Source organism: Scaptodrosophila lebanonensis, unplaced genomic scaffold (assembly GCF_003285725.1).
Source record: "Scaptodrosophila lebanonensis strain 11010-0011.00,11010-0021.00 unplaced genomic scaffold, SlebRS2 tig00000118-arrow-arrow-pilon, whole genome shotgun sequence".
Lineage (NCBI taxonomy): Eukaryota > Metazoa > Arthropoda > Insecta > Diptera > Drosophilidae > Scaptodrosophila > Scaptodrosophila lebanonensis.
The window spans coordinates 421,833-441,259 of NW_022060578.1; the positions used below are offsets into that span (position 1 = coordinate 421,833).

Consider the following 19,427-nt stretch of genomic DNA (forward strand, 5'->3'; position numbering starts at 1 on the left):
ATTATATTGGTTATGTCGCCCTGTATTAGGCCCTCGAAACAAACACAAAACGATTACTGAATTAAGCCTTGTTTAGAAACAAAGAAGCAATTGTCAATAAACCTATTACCATATTAAAATGCCAACTAATTTGTAAAGCTGCCTGAGTAATGTTTTATTGCCTAAGCAATTTACAAAATTCAAATTACTTTAGAACTTTGCAATGTCTGTAGCAACGCCTACGTGAAGTTTCTACTTAAGCCGGCCACCTTAAATGTTAGCGCCATAAGACATTTCAAAAAGTTTTGTGACTTTGCATTAGAATCGAAAGTGAATGGCCAATAACCGTTGCGGTTGTAGCGTTCGCTCAGCCTGACGCTTACAAGTTTGGCAATCAACACATTTTGGGTGTGCCGGCCAACAAACGCCTGGTTGGAACCGAAAGCATAACACAGCCCGATGCATACAGTTTTATAACAAAGACTGAACTGACTGGCATATTTCCACGGTACCATGATTTTGTGTGCTTTTGTGCTGCTATATTTAGATGAGATATTACCAAATAGAGTTGTGCTGTTGTGTCTACTCGAACTAGTTCAAAGACCAGGTCTAATAATTATTAACTCTAGATTGCAATCGCATCCATTATGCTCGATAGAGAACTACCAAAATAACAGCATTTAATTTTGGAGTTCCCTTCTGCAATCATTACTGTTGCTTTCGAATTGTTTGAGCGTTTACATCTAAATAAAATACAATTTTAATCGAGCTTTATGTATTTTTCCGTTCTAAAAGTAAACTGAACTGAGCCCAGGGTCACTCGATTCCTTGGCACAACATCAATTGCTCTTTAAATCGCGTGACGCCAACATGAAACCGAGAAACAATTTTTTTCTGATTCAGGCTTCGTGAGCCCCTGAGTTGGGCTAGTCAAGCAATAAAATGCTCAAACAAAATATGGCTGCAAACATGAAAACAAAGGAATTGGCAGTCAAAACAATTACACAATAACCAACCAATAAAAGCAAAAACAAAATTAAAAGAATGAAGCCTAATTGACGTCAATAACGCTCAATTTTATGTTGTTACTTGTTTTTGCTGCTGTTGCTTTATAAAATAAGTAGTGCTTATATTCTCAATGGCTTGAGTTCTGTCGAGAATTTGGACACCTTAGTTGAAAATGTAGGCGATTCGTCAACAGCAACAGGTTTAAAAGAGGCATGTTCATTTATATGAACTGCTGGCTGCCAAGGTTTCTATTTGAAATTATAACACATGCGCCATTTTGTTTTGTTACTCCACATACCCGACACAAAGCAATAATGCACATAGAATCTGAATCATGAGACGAATCCTACACGAAAATACTTAGTATTTGTTGGTTAACTTAACTTCTCATTTGCTGTTCAAAATTGATTCTAAAATGAAATCTTATAACAGTGTACTCCGACTATGAATGATAAACGCTAAGAAAACGAAATTGTTTGAGATAAAGTTAAATTAATAACAATAAACAAATATGTATTAGTTAGTAGTTACCAGTTAGAATAAAAAATTGATGATATGAAATATAAAAGGAAAAAAATTACTCATTTACAAGCACTTATTAGTTTGCTTCTATTGAGAAGTACTTGTAGTCGGCAAGGAACTGCAAATTTAAGGAATTAAGAAGTGTACGAATCGATGGGGCTACAATAAGTTCAATGTGTAAAGATTAATAAACACAAGATGAATTTTAGAAATTATAATACAGATGCTCACTATCTTGTCGTAATGATTGTTTGCAACAGTAATAATCGAAAAGTAATTAATATTTAATTTAAATTATTACTCGGTTATTTAATTTTTTATTTGTGTTGGTAATAAAAATGGCTGTGAATCAAGGCCTAACTGGCCGACTGACAAGACACATTGCCTTACTGAGTTGACGGCGCCATTAGATATAATTTAAATTTGGTCGGATTTGATATTTTTATCTTTTTTTTTTAGCTCAGCTTGTACTTTTTCATCGATATCGGCAGCTTCAATTGTAAATTTATAAATCTATTTTGTTTACCAGACATTGAATACAAATTTCGCCCCAATTAACTGCACAAATTAATTAATTCTGTGTATGTTACACCTACGGCAGTGCAGCAGCAATTCATGACGTGTTCCACACTCTGGAGACTCAAGGGTGTGGTACAAATTGGAATTTATAATCAGCAATTCACATTGGGTATACAAATATAGAACAGCTCATTTGGTGCCATTGTTGTGACTTAGGAAATAGCGACAGGCCTGTGAAATAAACTAATATTTTGTTTAACCCATTATACTAACTATGTTAATAATTTATCTTAAACATAATTACAAACAATACACAACAAGGTTGTCCAGTTTATAGACAAAAGACTTAGGCAACAAACTTGGTGCCATTTGAGCCCTTGGCTTTTTTTCTTGGACAAAAAATAAAACTAGAACAGCCAAGCGTATCAGTACGTTAAAATCTGAATCATGCATACATAGCATAGACTTGGCATTTTCTCAGTTCACTGCACTTCAAACGCCCGCAGCGGCTTTTTGAACTGCACATTAGAAGGCAATTTAATGAATCTAATTTATAAAGCGATGGCAGCCACTGTGAAATAGGTGGGCAAATGGTCCTTGGTTGACGTTGCCGTTGAAAAGGCACATTGTTATAGCGCCATGCCATTCTTCTTGTAGCTGATTCTATTGTTTTTCTTGTTTCGCAAAAACTAAACCAAGGTTGAGTTGGCAATTTAAATGTAAAATATGGAAATGCAAGCTTTAAAGTGCAGTTCACTTGCAGGCATTTGTAGCAGTAGATGGGGAATTTTGCATGTGTGTCTCGGTTTTATTATTATGCAACATTTCAAGGCAAGTTTCAAAACAATAAAAAGTTTATTGCATTTGTTTTTGAAATGTAGGTACAAGTAATGTTTTGATTGGACTTTTTTGAGATTTGAGGAAAGCTTCTCACACCTACATACATATTCGTATGTATGATATACTTCAAGATATTAAGCTAGCGGTCACGAGGATTGGTGAAAAACATTGATTACATTTTTTATTTATGAGGAAGAATTTCGGTTAGTTTACAATCTTTATAAATGTGAGAAGCGTGCAAGAAGTAGTACTTATTCCATGGATACCAATTCTATATGCTATATAAATGAAGAAACAGATTAGTCTCATTCCCAAATACCAGCTCGAACGCAAACATGTACCAGTTTAAATACGCAATCAATTTAAAAATGGTACATTGAGACTGAGACCACTATATTCAGAAAAAATGTCCTAGACTTTTAAAAACCGCCATAAAATCTAATTTAATTTTATAACACCAGCAAAAATCATGCTCTCTTTCTCAATTTTAGCACAAGCCCAATGAAATACACCGCATCACTATCTATTCTATTCTTTATTAGGACCTAAGTTTAACTTCGCCTGATTTTCATATAATTGCTATGTTTATCAAAAAGAAGTATCTGTGCAAAGTTTGAATTCAATAGCTCATGAACTGAGATGAATAGTGACTAAAAGATACATGTGCTGATCATTTACAGCAAACACAATATCCCCATCCATATACTTTTCAGTAAATATACATATAAATACATACATCTCGTATGCTTGTATGTGTGGCAGCCTGATTTTATCTTGCAGCAAGAATTGACCTTTACCTTTACCAGCGAAACAAGCTATGCTAACGAAACTCTTTGCCATCAATTTGCATAAAAAGAATTACGTATATAAGCAGCAGTTTTAAAAACAAACAAATTATCAGAGAAAACAACGAAAAGTTTGTCTGATTTGCATTTATTTGCCGTCGTGTGTCTCCACTATAGCTCGAAGGTGTAATTCTCAATAAACTGGTGCTAGTTAATTTACTATTTAAGGTACGAGTTTGTCGGATTTGCCACACAGCTATAGCTCTCTTGCTACAAACTGACATGTAAAAATAAAAACGATCAAATGAAAAAGAAAAATCAATCACAAGGCAATAATCATACGTACATCGACAACATTGAATACAAAAGTAAAGTCTCCATAATTATTGGTTACACTACTTACTGGTCTTTGTGTTGTTTTCACTGGTCCTGATCATTAGCAGATTTAATCAAATTCCGAACTGAAAGTTTTGATAGCGCTGTCTTATATATTATTCTGCATGAAATATTCACATGTGTGTCTGAACTTGATCTTTCACCAACTGGTTATGGTGATTAATATTACCAATTAAAGTTGTGAGCAATACCTATTTTTAAGAACGTGTGTTGTTTTTCCCTGTAGGTAGAAAGCTGACCATGATGATAAAATTGAAGAAGAAAATACGAGAGACAAATTAACACATGCTATTTCACTTACTGATGGCTTTGAGCTGTCTGTAGTCTAGCCGAGATGGCTGGTTGTCCTTGAAACCTAAAGCCTTTCTGTCTAATGGAGTTTCTTTGCTGCTCACTGAAACCGTTTATTAATGTAATTACTGCTATAAATAAAGTGCAACCTAAAGACAGGTAAAACCACTTAAATGGTACAAGTTTTTTATTGGAATTCTGTTGAAATACACATCGCATTTTGCCCATACTATATTTTAATAGCTACTTGTATGCAGTATTGTAGTTACAGGGTACAATCTGTTCTACATAGAAATACACTTCTTTCAGTAGGCCACAAGCCTTCGCCTGACAAAAAATATACGTACATATGTATGTGTACTTGTGTACGCATATTCGTGAGTAAGTTTTTTATACGCCCCTTTTCATACTAAACATCATTAGCTTCTACAAGTACGAGTAAAAAGCCCAAAAGCCAAAAACTGGTTTTAGTCAAAATGTCTCATCCCCACATTAAGCTCATAGACAACACCAAACGCAATTAAACAAAAGCTCATAATTTATAACTTTGCCAAAATACTGTTCGAAAAACAATATATTATTTTTTCTGTAGCCATTTAATCAATCGATAAAACCGGAGTTGATTGTATTTTAATTTATTTGTATTTGTATACCCAGTGCCCTAGGCTTAAAAGGGTATACTAGTTTAGTGTGCGCATATGTAACCCATACATATAATTTTTCATCATGCCAGCACAGATCAACTGTGATTTGGTTCAACTCTGTACTGAATACATCAGCACAAATAGTCCCGATATACTTATGCTTTTGAATGTGTATAAATAAATACATTTATAATTTAATTGTTTGGTGCCGGTACGTAGAGGGTATTTGGGAAGTGGAGCTGCTCGACTCTAGCACTCCACTCTCGACTTTCTGTATGGGCGGCAGTCCATGTAGTGGCGAAAGCACCAGCACTTGATATGAGCTCATTACACAATATTGCAGTTAATTTTGAGCTTGTTATTGGATTAAACTGAAACACACTTTCAACATTTCTATTTTTATACACAAAAACCTCAAGGCCCAACCGTTTTAGAATATGATGACTCGTACCCAACAACGGTGTCAAACAAAGCCCTCAATCAAATATCTGAGTATTTGATGTGCTTATGGCTGATCAAGACCTTGCTTAATTGTGAATAAAGCGGAAACCAAAAATGATTAAGCCTTGTGTTGATTTAAAAACTCAAAGCTCAAAGAAATTGAATGTCATATTCGACTAATTTTCATTCCATTTAGTTACAAAAAATTGGCTCATAAATTTCTGTGTTTCTACTATCAGTTAACAATGAAGAGTTCCCGTTATAAGCCCTTTTTGTACCTGATTAGATATAAAGTATTTTTACATTTTATGAGTGAACCGACTGTTTATCACAAATCCATGAGTAATACTCGATTATTATTTTAAATTCAACAGAGAACAAAAGTTTACAAAATTTGCCTTCATGTTTTCGAACAAATCAATTTAAAAAGAAGAGGGGAAACCTAGAGTCAGTAGGCTCAACTCTTAAATCCCCCCGCCCATACTCTGTACATATGTATACAACAATTCTAGAAAATACAAAAATTAAGAAATTAATTTTGGATCTGCCACCCCTCCTTCTGCCTGATTCATTTTTCACTTCCCGCAAACCTAATGTACTCTAATCTAAATTTTATTACCAGAGTATAAAAAAAAACCGTGGTTTTTCTACCTTTTCTAAATTTAAAGATACTTGCGTATATGGACTGCTGATATTCTGATATATAATTACAAAAGTTGCATGTACTTACTCGTAGTATAAAGACTATACAGATGAATTTAATATTAAAATGCAGACCCCTCCTTGTTTGCTTTGTGTAGCCTCAGCCCACATTCGTTCGTCTATCTTGTGAGCAGTAAAGCAAAGCAAATGCATTTATACTCTCAAAGAACACGTTTCTTGCACTCAACACAAGTACCATACAAATCTCAATTGTTTATCGATGTTACATCTGCGGCTTTGGGGAATGCAAGGCACAATACGCGTTTTAATGTCAGACATGAGTAACATAACTCATACAGGAACAACAACAGGAGGACAGTCTGCCATATGAAATGTGTCTGAAGCTACATACTCGTAGCTGTATGTACATATGTTTATGCGAAGAAAATTATTGTTGGTACGCAATCAGCACACAAGCATCGAATAAAGTGCAAAGAAGGCGTTTCGCAGACAACAACGCAGACACCTCAACACAATCCGCTTGTCAGCTTACTTGCTATATGCCTATAGAATATGTGTCCGGGGAAGTGTATGCATTGAACAAATCCTACGCAATGTCAAAGCGACACTTAACATATTTTCAACGCCCTCTGTCATGGTCAAAAGAATTTATAGTGTTTCTTGATAACAATTTGAACAATTTCTTGTGAACAGTTTTCTCCACATCATGCATCTGTACGCTGGTGGTAGCCTTAGTTCCACAATATATGGGTTTGGAGTAATGGAGGTTGACATTACACTTTTGTTGGGCATATCATTTCCCACACACAATATCGTTTTGAGATTGTCATGCAAATAACTCAATTGCCACAGAAATGTAATTACCACTTTTATACCCTGTATCCGAATGGTAAACTGAGTTATATTTTGCATAGAAGAATACATATACATATTTTCGTGATTATAGGCATAATCCAAATCTGAGTACTATCAAATATATACATCGTAAAATATATCGTAAGACAGAAACGAAGCGATTGAAGCAGAGATTGAGGCCGTTATGGCTATTTTAAAGCTCTAATAGTTTCTCCAGTACGCAGTAGGCTTTAGCAGCGACTTGATTCTTCTTCTTTTTACTTTTGATATGCCGGCATTTTTCAAATCGACTTTGGTATTAGATTATTTTTGAAACTAAAAAAACAACACATTTCCGATACCTCACTTTATAATTTGATCTGATCAACCAGACTACTAATGTGGGCGCATAGTCCTTCCGAATACTTATCACATCGCCTTAAGTTTTGAAAGCAAAAAATTAAATAAGCAAACTTTCAAGCCTAAACGAATTGAGAGTGGGAAGCAGTGGATTATTGTACATACTCATAAATATTAAAGGCCAGTATGAAATTTTAGTATGACGATCCATTCTTTAACTCGTACCTTTCCTGAGCGGAGCTTATTGTGACGTACCTGTGCATTGAGAGGAAACAGTAGCTCGGTGCATCATGTCCGAACCGATTGTTCCCAAGCTCTTCCTTTGAATGAAATAAACGATGTAAAACTTGGCCACTCTTGCAAGGTAAGTGACGACTCATTCCTAAACAAAGCTCTCTTTTTTTTTCATCGTACACATATATGTATACGTGTACAAATATTTTGCAAAACCTTTGAAAATGTCATCAAACTGAGCTTTGTATTTGTATTTGCAACAAGTTGCTTGGCCTGTTCTTCTGGTTGCAGTCTGTGGCAACTTTTGTGGCATTGAAATTGAGGCGGCAATATTTAATTTCCCGCTGTAACTCTGGAGTTGTTTCAAACAATCAGCTAAATCAACAACAACGAATGGCTACATTAAGTAACCAGCCTACATGGCCACAACAGCAATAATATGAGCCGTGGACAGGTTAGGCGCGATGATGGGTTTTAGACGCCAAACTCAACTGAATGTGAATAAACCCTGACGGTGGCGGTGGCGGTCAGTGCTGCAGTTATCGTGCACTCCTAAGTATGTACATTCACACACACATACTCGTACTTGTATTCATATACGAATATACGTACTCCAACAATAAAATGCTGCTGACTCATCGGCAGGAAAAGAGCAGCCATTGCAACGCATTGGTTCCTGCTGGCTGCGTAATTACATGAACTAAGTTAAATAAATTGACAGGCCATTGTAATGATCAATCATTCAAAGCACGTTGAAAGGTCAAATTGCAAGGCATAATCAGTGCAGCCAGCCTGCAATCTTTTCGACTTACTACTATACATACATCCATACACGTACATACTTGTATGTACTGCAAGTATGCGGTGTACGTGTATGTAAGTATGTAAGCCGCCAGAAGCGCCTTATGCTTAGTAGTGGACACATAGACATACACGTAGACGGGCAACGAAATGTTATGTAAGCCAGGCCAGCGCCACTAATTGATAAACACACAAATGCACAATTGCTGCCGCTCGTCCATTTAAACGGCTCTGGCTAATTTACCATTTTTGGCTGAAGTCGAAAGTGAAAGGTGGTTGCCGGCCAAAAGCATCTGCATCTGAGTACAAAAAATGCATTTTGAAATAAAATTGATCGGAAAGTACGAGTGAACGGTGCACTTTAGATATTAATTGCTAGAGCTAATGCCTTTACTTGCGCCCTACGAGCGAATTTCTGCTTAACATTTGGCCTTGCATCCAGCGACCAGAAACACTAACCAAAAAGGTAAAATCGCGGACCTCAAGGTCATCGCATCAAAAATCCAGTTCCCATTTTCATTTCATTTTTTATTTTTGCTTCCGATGTAAGAAATAAACGTGAACGCCTTTAAGTCAATTTTACTTTCATTCTCAACTTTGAAATCCGGTTCACGAACATAGGTTTAAGTTAAGTTAAACTTTAGAAAGAAGCATCCATGCTTAAAAGTTATCGACATGCATTAAGGCTTTACTTAATAAGTACTGAATTGCTTATTTACTTGTACTATATGTGTATTAATAGCTTTGTGCCTTAAGGATTCTTAGTGCCTTGTAATGTTGGCCTCCACAAATAAATGGGTTCAACAAAATTGATTGTTTAATGCAACCAATTATTTCGGTAAATAATGCAATGAGTACAAATGCATAGATTGCCAAATAATTCGATATAATTATGCTCATGTCAGGGTAATGTTGTACCGCTTCACCATTATTATATCCTGTTCCACAAGGGTATATTAGGTTTGTGCAAACTATGTATATTGTTAATCAGCTTCGATATGGACATGAACGCCAGCATTTCGGGAACGGCTGCACCCAGATTGACCAAACTTGGTATTTAACTCACGCACTCATCCCGCTATAGAATTTTGTCAGTACTGTCCACACTTTAAAAGCTACATAAACAGAATTATCCAATTTTATTCAAATCAAATCTAAGAAAAATGTTTAGCGACACAATTTAACTCCAGTACCACGCCCACAAAGTGCAGGAGTGGATTCGCCCATCTACTTATTTTTTTGAAAGTTCGTATGTGTACATGATATTTCACTGTCGTGCCTGCTCATTCTCTCTTGTTCTTGAAGCATGACGATATTCTTGTACTAAGTATTTAAAAGAAATATATGCAATTAAAGTTCAACTAATGGAAATAGTTTTACATGCTAAAAGAGCCAAAAGGTAATTTATTTTGAACATATGACATGTGAACCTAAGACATTAGTTATATCCCAAAGGGAACAAGTAACACACAAAAGTATGTGTGGCAGGCCCCACAAAGCATATACATATATTACAAGAACTACTTATATTCTGTTTTTTGTAGTTCGGAGCTTAGCCCGCTCGACTCCGGCTTTTCTTCCTTGTTTTACTTGGTGAAATGGTTTGGAAAACAAGGAAAACCTTGAAGACTCCTCAAGGCATGTACATTCATGACCGATGTTTGCATTCTGTTCTTTGACCAAACAATCGGTAACCCCTTCCAATCGTTTTACATACATTTTTAAATAACTTAATTGTGTAAAGGAAGTTTAAGCTAAAAATGTGATATCTTACATGCATGGTCAAGTCAACAAATGTATGTTATTGGCGTTGCTTTGGTTTAACTTGGTACGGCACACATATTATTAGCATATACTATAAGGCCTATGCAAATTTATGCAACTGATGTATAACCGTAGGTGTAAAATAGCCTTTAGTCATCAATTATTATATCAAATTTCAACAACAACAATAAATACGCACTACTAACATTTCCATTTTTTACGATTATTTTTTGTCGTTGCAGAACAGAAATCCCTAGAATGCGCAACACTTACTGCTTGTCTAATGAATTACCTATAAAGCTAAAATTAGTTTTAAAAAATGTAAGGTAACGAGGCGTAAACGTGAGACACGCATAAAATAATCATAAAAATGAACTGTTTTTGTGCAATAAAATCAAAGCAGCCAGTCGTCAGTTCGTCTGAAGGTGCGAGAAAAACGGTCTGCGGCGTCGTGGCCTGAGTATTAAGTGAAGTAACCTTTCAAGTTGAGCCAACAACGGTGCTTAAATTTCTTTACACAATGTTTGCAGGCATAAAATGTTTCGGAGGCACGATGTTAGGCAGTGCTAGTAGCAATGGGAGTAAATATGACTTGTACGCATAATTTAATTACATACATAAGTCGTACATGTTCGTACATATTTGAACTGGTTGAAAGGAAACAAATACTAGTTAAAGCTATAGCGTAAGTTTTATAAGGTAAAGCTACATCGGCTTAGTCAATTGCTCCACTGTGCTTTAAGTTTGCCAAATTTATATAAAAAATGTAAATAAAAAACCATTGACTTGATTTTAAATAACTACTGCATATGCAACACATATTACGAGTGAACGCGTTGCTGCCTCTTGCACATCAATGAAGGAAATTTGTAAAATCAGCTGCGTCGCAAGTTCGTTGCCTGGGTCTTTTGTTTTGCAGTGTTGTCAGTGTGAAAAAACGAAAGTGCAGAGCAGCGCATTGCATTGGAAATAAAGTTGCACCATTCAAATAGTTTGAATAACATGCAACCAACCAAATAATTTAGCGACGCCCTTCCGTATGCGCTAACAACACTTTCACACAAACCGTTGACACCAACAACTTCAATTGCGGTAGCGCCGAGTGTACAGGGCTTTATTGTGTTAATGTGTGCTTGTTAGCTGCATGACTTGGCATTGACATTTCGGTCTGAAAGCGCAGGCATTGGCGTTAGAGTTTCCAATTTCTCCTTTTCAATGTGAAATAAAAGCTGGTTACAATCGTATACAAGTATTGTACATACACACATATATGAGAACCAGGCAGTAAATGACGAGTATGAAGGTTAGATTGCCCATTCAGCGGTAACTTCCTAAAACAGCGAATCTATTTATCCCCAAGATATCTACACTTTAATATCTGAACCCAAGGGTCGAAGGAAATAATTTTTTTTGCGTATTGATTTATTTATATATGCGAGCCCGCCTTAGTAAAAACTAATTTGAAACTTACTCGGCCTTGAAAACTGTTTCTAAACTAACCTTCAGACAAACCAATAACAACAGTCTTCATTTCCATGTAAAACAGTAGAATTCTAGTACTACAGTACTTTCGCTGTTAAGTATAAGTGTCTGACGCTCCCAAAATTTCACTTTTGCCATGTTTAACGATGTAGTGGAAGATCTGTAGGCCTCATCTATGTAATAATAGTCAGAAGAAGGACTTGAAAGTATACAAGTAAGTAGGTATATTAACATTAACATTCCGAAAAAAACAAATAAACACACCAAACTTGGTAAAAGGGGTATATTAGATTTGAGCAAAGTATGTAACACGGTGATGACACCTTGTTCGACCCCACAAAATATTTATACTTGTATGTCTTCAGCATGACGAGGAAAATCGAGAAGCCATGTGCGTTTGTCTAGATGAATGCCTGGATTTCGGAAACGGCTGAGCCAACTTGGTATGTGGTCTGTCCTAATATCCAGGCAATACCTGTTTATTGTCATATTTCTCATATTCTCATAAAAAACATTTTGCAAACGTAATTTAATTCTCTACTCTTGTTTTCAATTTCATCTTAATCCATCAATACTACGAAAATTAATTTGCGAAACAATTTCACGCCAAGGTTCAGGGCATTTTACTATCAGGCTAGCTCGACTGTATGCAGCATTCTATCTGGTTTGTTTTATTCCGATCTCTTGATATTGGGATATGCCACACTATAATTTGAATCTGTAAGACGTCTGACGTCTGTCTGACGTAGTGATCAATGCACGGACCGTATGTGTCGATAATATTAGGTATACAGTACTCTCTCTGTGCATTAACACAATTATCATGATATGAGGCAGTGGCTACCATGCCGAGCGGCCTACGGTACATTTTACAGCAATAAAAATTTGTGTATACACATTTCTACAACGATGGCAGGCTGTGTGTAGGTATGCTTAAGCTTTTATTTCAAAGTGAAATGGAAAGTGTTTTCAATTCTCTTTTCGAGGGCTTTCCTTTGGTACAGTTCGCCTAATTGCGGCCTGCGCTTTCTTACGTATATTTTATGTTATAACCATTTGTTTATTTTGACGAGTTTGAGAGTTGTTTACATTTTATTGTGTCATTCGTGACATGCAAAAGTGTGATATTTAGTCCGTAAATTTGTGTGTTTATAGGTCGTATAAATTTACATTGATATTTTAGTTTATGAAATATCCGCCGTCTAGCAGATCATGAGCTGACAGACAACCGTTTGATAGAATTTGTAAAAGGGAATGGTTTTTTAGTTGAAATAGCTCGTTAATTGTTTTTATTTATTTGCTAGTGAGCCAAACAAGCTCAAAATAATAATAACAATTACTCTACATATTAACGCAGCACTTTTCAATCATTTTATTCGTTTAATAATTGAAATATCGTTCACTTTTACACTTCCACTCACTTAGCCAAATAAGTACAGGTATGTCGGTATGGCGAAACGGAGCTGTTTGCAGCTGCGATTGCGCAAACCACGAGTACAAGGCGAACAAACCTAATAAAGGTTACTTTCATTACGCAAAGTACTACAAAAGCTCAAAGGGAATTTCCGTTGCATAAACCGTCCGCTCTGGCTTCCGATAGCTGCAAGCTTAAAACGCAAGTACTGGCGCATAAAATACTTACAAAGTGGACGACGATCGAAGCCGATCGCTGAGACGTGCTTTCGAATATGCGTATTTCAACAATGTATATAGCATACATAGTATGTATGTACGAGTATGTGGGGTCGACACCTTTACTACACACTTTGCGTGAAATTGGTAAGAACTTAACACCTGCACCAATTCTTGTCTGATTGGGTTTCAACAACGGCTGGTTTTATGCGAGCTACGCCGAGCAATTATTTGAAAGCGCTTACTTCCTTATACATATATATTATTAATACATATACATAGATGTAGATTTAGTATGAAAGTAGGTGCCTACATGCAAAATAATTCATTTTACTACGACTACATATGTACAAATAAATTTCACATACGAGTATGCATTTGAGCTGCTAGCTTGAAAATGAAAGTTGCTCGTGACTTGTTAATGTTGGCATTGTAATTGCGAACAAATACGTGCATGCATTTAAAATTCGTTTTTGTATAATTAATACTGAAGGGGTTCGGTCTTTTTACCTAGACAGAACACACAGAAACGTTTCCTACGAAGAATATTTAGTCGTATATGTATATATTATATATTAGTCGCATATGTATCTTTATCAAATATATTTTCATATTTATTATGAAAAAACAAGGAATTAAAGAGTTAACACAAACTTCAAACCGTAACCAAATAGTCACATACTATTCATAGTATGTATGCACATACATATCTATGTATTTTTACTGTTGCTTAGATACGAGTATCTGGCACAGAGTCGCTGCTGTTTTGTTATAGACGACACTAGAGCACACGACACCGAAAACCAAGGCTTGTAAAATCCACTCATAAGTAAACATTAAACTAACTGTTGGCCACCTTATTAATTTTTCCCTGCGGCATGTCTGGCGATGGTTTAATAATAAAAAGAAACAATTAAGTCATGTGAAGATTATTAACAGTTATCATAGCAGCAATTTGTTATAGGGTAAAAATCCATAGAGACGTAGATATATGTACCTCCATATAAACAACAAACGCTCACTTATTCAATATGTTGAAGCCATTTGAGCGTGGTGTATGCAATTAATTTGTTTTCCATAAGCTCGTTGATTGGCATAACTTATATAAGTCCATTGCCAGGCGTTGCGTTGAGTGGACAACGAGGCCGGACTGACCGAAAAACGGACAGACAGATAGAGACAAACACTCGGCTTGGGTTGTTACGCTCGAATTTCATTTGGTTACACATTTGTACTCGTATGTGTGTACAAGCATTCCATTCGAAATGGGTAAATATGTAGTGCAAGCAATATTTGCATTACAACATGCTTCTATGACAAGCAATTAATCATTCACATCAATCGAAATATTAACTAGAAATGAGCATATGAGCACGGAACCCGTGATCGATACACATACTATACTTATGGGCTTGTACATTGAAAAACTTCCGATACTCTCTAAAAACACTTAAACTTCCAGAGATCTATCACGTCTCCGGCCAGGAGTTTCCAAGACTCATCGGTCTATCCGCCCGTCCAGTAAATTTATTTTAAGAGTTATTTTGGAATGTCCTGTGTTGGGATCGAAGTATTAGCACATTAGTATATTAATGCTCTTTATTATGTTCGGCGAAAATAAAGAACATAATAGTTTTCGATTTTTGAATGAACTTGGACTGGCCGTTGCTGGCCGTGGCTGGCAAGGGAAAACTATGCAGGTCTTTTTGCAAAACAATAGAGTATTGCTGAAAATGATCGCCCGTCGCCAAGACAAGAGGTGATCGTTTTAACACCATTTTATTTTCTCGATAAATTAAAGAATGTTTTGAATGGATATTTTGAAATAGTTACAATTACTTCAATAATAAAAATAATTAATCCATACTAACGGAATTATCGAAAGAATTATCTGTTCTTAGCCATGCCCGTATGACCTTTCGAACTATAATAGTTAAAGAAAGTAAACTTGATTATAAACTTGTCTGGTCCATACGCAGAAAACATGTAATAAAAACCACATACTACCATAGGATGATTGATAGATGCAAAAATCACTCTTAGTGGGATCATTATATTGTTTAAAAATGATTTTTGTTTTATTTTCTTCCCAAAAATATTTCAATTTAAATTAAATTTGTAAGCAGTGAACTCACTTTTTTTAGTCGGCCTGAGAAGTAGGCAAGTAATATGCTAAATTATATATATATATATATATATATATATATATATATATATATATATATATATATATATATATATATATATATATATATATTTTTTTTTTTTTTGTTTTTTTTTTTGAATGCACTACCTTGAATACCACACTTATAATTGAATTCTATATATATATATATATATATATATATTTATTTTTTTTTTGTTTTTTTTTTGAATGCACTACCTTGAATACCACACTTATAATTGAATTCTATCATGCACCATGCTGCCGTGGCCCATCCCCCTTGACATCTTGGTAAAATTTAATAATTTAATAATAAACGAGCATGCTTCGTTCATGACAGAATAGTCTGTTTATTTTTAGGCATTATATACATATGTATGTATGTATGTTCCTAAGCTCCAGCAGTTTCGAATTCACTTGTTTGACTTGAACTTTTCTGAATCCACATAAGTTTTTGTATGTGTTGTGAACAAAAGTGAAACGAGTTTATCGTCTTTATTATTTTTTCCTGCCACAAAAATGTATTTCCATAACAAAAGCGTGCTGTTTCTATGCGTCAGTGTGGAGATTTGAAGATTTGTGACTGACCACATGATTCTTTTGGCTAATAATTGCAGTTCTTATATAATAAAAATGGTCTGAGCATAAGTCGATTATAAGAACTCATACATTTATTTTTATTCTTTTCTTTGGCTAGTCCAACCTACATCAAGTTATGTCTTGAATTAACAGTTTAAGCAAATATTCAATTAAGTGAAATTAGCAACAAACTACTAAAACAACTACTTGCGTGTGTACATAGCGTACAAATTTTAATTTTAGTTCGTAAAAAATCGTTTTAGTCATGAGAGCTACCCACTCGTATGTATGTACATATGTATGTGCTTGGGCGCCTAACAAAAAACTCGGGTAAATGCACTGCGTCTGGCGTGGAGTTCAGCAACTCGCCACAATATTAAACTCATTGAGTAAGCAAAAATAAAAAAATGTATACCAAGTCAAATGGATTATTTCATTGCTGCTTCAACTAGTCGTTGCCGTTACAAATTTGTTAACTTTCGGGAGAAATTTTGTCAGCACCTGCTCCAACTGATAGAAATGGAATAAATTCAACACTTGTTAAATACTTGACTCATAAGATGGGTCAACCTTTTTCGACCCAACATGGAATACACTCTTGAAAGCATGCAGCTTATGAGATGCAGGAAGAATTATGCTATTCCAAAACCAACATTAAGCTGTTACTTTAAATATAACATAGTATAATATCCACATCATAAATTGACACATTTTTATGTATGAAAGGTATTCTATTTAAAATTAATACAAATGTCAGAAAATATATATTTTTTTAAGTATTTCCTTTATTTATTTCTGTCCAGGTTGGACAATTATTAAATTGTATGATAGCTTTGAAATTTCAACCATTATATCTATATCTACTTGTATATATTGAATCGACTTGTCACCTTAGAATGTTGTCATACCTGATGTTGCAACATTTTTTGTAACATTGTATCTAACTAAATATCTAAGGCGCAGCGAATGTATATTTTCATCTGGATCGATTCTAGAGAGCATATCTTTATATGACGATATCAGTAGATTTGTATACCCTGTATCCGTAGGGTAAAAAGGGTATATTAGGTTTGTGCAAAGTATGTAACATGCAGAAGGAAGCATCTCCGACCCCATAAAGTATATAGATTCTGAATCAGCATGTCGAGAGAAACCGATCTAGACATGTCCATCCGACTGTCCGTCCGTCTGGATGAACGCAAGGATCTCAGAAACTATAAAAGCTGGAACAACCAAAGTTGGTATCCAGATTCTCCTAGGTCCGAGAAAGGACGAGTTTATTTTATTTTTTGGAATTTCCCCGCTACAGAATTTCGTCAATAGCGTCCACATTTCAAATGCTACATAAACCAAAACAAATTCTCGCCAGTACAACCCCCCCAAACTGCAGCTACAAGTTCGCTCTTCTTCTTCCTCTTTTTGCTGCAGCTATGGGCGCATATAACTCAGTGATGGAAGTTTACCTGGGTACAGGGTATTACACTGCCGGGCTTGCTCGACTGTAGCGTTCTCTCTTGTTTTAATAAAATATGTTTAATCAAATGCAAGGCATACAAAACATGTTTGTTGTTGGGAGTTTTCGTAATTTTGATACTATGTGCCTTTTAAATTAACACTTCCCCGAAGCGTGACGCATGAAATCAAATTTTGAAACACGAATACGATGTGCTTTTCGTATAACAATACCGCTGTCGCCGTCCATCCTTAGTTTCATTGGAGCATTTGAATAAGTGTGTATAAGTATGGTATGTGTGTGCTTTACGCAAATATGGTTTGATTATTATTGGGGCCAAGTCAGTGAATCAACTTTATTTACAAATGTTTTGCGAGGATCTTGGCAATATGCACAAATTAATTGCAGTCAAACAACTGTCTGTAAAAGGTTGCAATTATACTTTTTAATAACGATTTCTAGTAAATTAAAATAAGAACCAACGAAATTGTGAAATCTATCGATGGATGTTTAGGTTTGGTTCTGAGGTATGGAAAATTATATTTAATTGAATTTAAAAATGTCCTTTCTGAACATTTCTTTAAAACTTGAAATTAAGCAAGACATTTCGCTTACCTGTTCCTATGAGAAAACAGCATAATCCAAACAGCCAATAAAATCGTAATCCACGCGTTGAAGCATCCATTTTAGTTGATATAGTACGCCGCATTGTAACTGTAACTGTAATGTGTATTGCTGTTGTTATACTTAATTAGAGTAGAAATTGCAATTGCTGTGCAATCTAGATTGTCAAATTTCAAATAGTAAAAACTAAGCACAAGCCGAATAAGGCACAACACTCTGTGCAAGCTGTGAAAAACTGGGCCACAAAGGAAACAAACAAAAATGGTGCAATTTTAAATTTGTTGCTATCTTCTATCTTTTCCAGCTTTTGCATTAAATTTTTCTTAAATCTTTATGGCCTTTGCTTAGCGATTGCACTTTATTGTTATTATGTTTGGGTATTCGTATGCTACTTCTATTTTCAGCACAAGTCAGGCTTACACACTCACAGGTCACAAAATGTTGTTGTTTAAATTTTATCCATTTATTATCTTTTATACTTTTTTCAGAGTTGTCTTTTGAACATATTGTCCATATTGTGCAAATGTGTTTTCATTATCCACTAGTGTCACTAACTCGCTTGTCGTTGCAACGAAAAAGTCTCAGCTGAAAATTGTAACGAACACGCCAAGTGGTGGCAGCTTAAAAAACTCCATACCGTCCGTCGCCCGATACACAGAGTTTCTTCACGAATTTCGCGCGTAATACTAAAACTGTAAAAGATAGTGAGTATGTGTGATTAAAGTTGTGTTGAAGAAGAAAACGCGAAGCAAAATAAAACTAAACTTGCGCGATTTTTGTTTTAGTTGATGTTTTGTTTCTCCGTGTTGTATTTATTTAGCAAAAACTTTCTTTTCGCCTCGAAGTGACTTTGTCTACATTTAAACACACAAACACATACAAATACATATTGGCACATACACGTCGTTTACACTGCAAAAAGCAGTTACTTCTGATTTTCTATGCACAAGCTAGTGGCAGTTACAATTTGGAATGATTAGAAAACTAAAATCAATTTTTTTTATAATTTTAAAAGTATTTCGCATTACTCTTCGTATAATTCGTTTGCAATCGAAAATTTGAATGAGCTGTGATTGTGCCAGCAATTTCAGATTCCCATGAGTGCTCAAGCGCTCCTCACGTCCAATTCGAAGCAACTATACAACGCGACTGTGCCGTGCCGTTCGACTGAAGACAACAAACTCCTCCGTTAGCAGCAAGTCAGTCAGCTGGGCTCAACACTCAGCTGCAAGTTTTGTGGGTAAGCTTGGTTCGATGCTCTGGCTATGCATAGCACACTATACACGCGCATACATACATACATACATGGCTATGACAATGGTGACTGTTAGTTAACAGTGCCTAACTGTTAAGTGTTGCGCGATGTTAAGCATTCTGGCGGCAACTCTTAAGCTTTTGAAAGTAAGAGCAAG

General features: G+C 35.4%; 1 protein-coding gene across 1 annotated transcript in view; it reads right to left on the bottom strand.

Moving 5' to 3' along the window:
- Positions 1 to 19,152, bottom strand: part of LOC115628602 — a 48,576-nt gene extending 29,424 nt beyond the window's left edge. The window contains exons 1-2 of the mRNA XM_030524786.1: positions 19,044 to 19,152; positions 18,007 to 18,111 (exon numbers count right to left, since the gene is read on the bottom strand). Of these exons, the coding sequence (XP_030380646.1) occupies positions 18,007 to 18,100 (94 nt within the window). The 5' untranslated portion in view covers positions 18,101 to 18,111; positions 19,044 to 19,152. The remainder of the gene's footprint in view (positions 1 to 18,006; positions 18,112 to 19,043) is intronic.
- Positions 19,153 to 19,427: the final 275 nt, after the last annotated feature.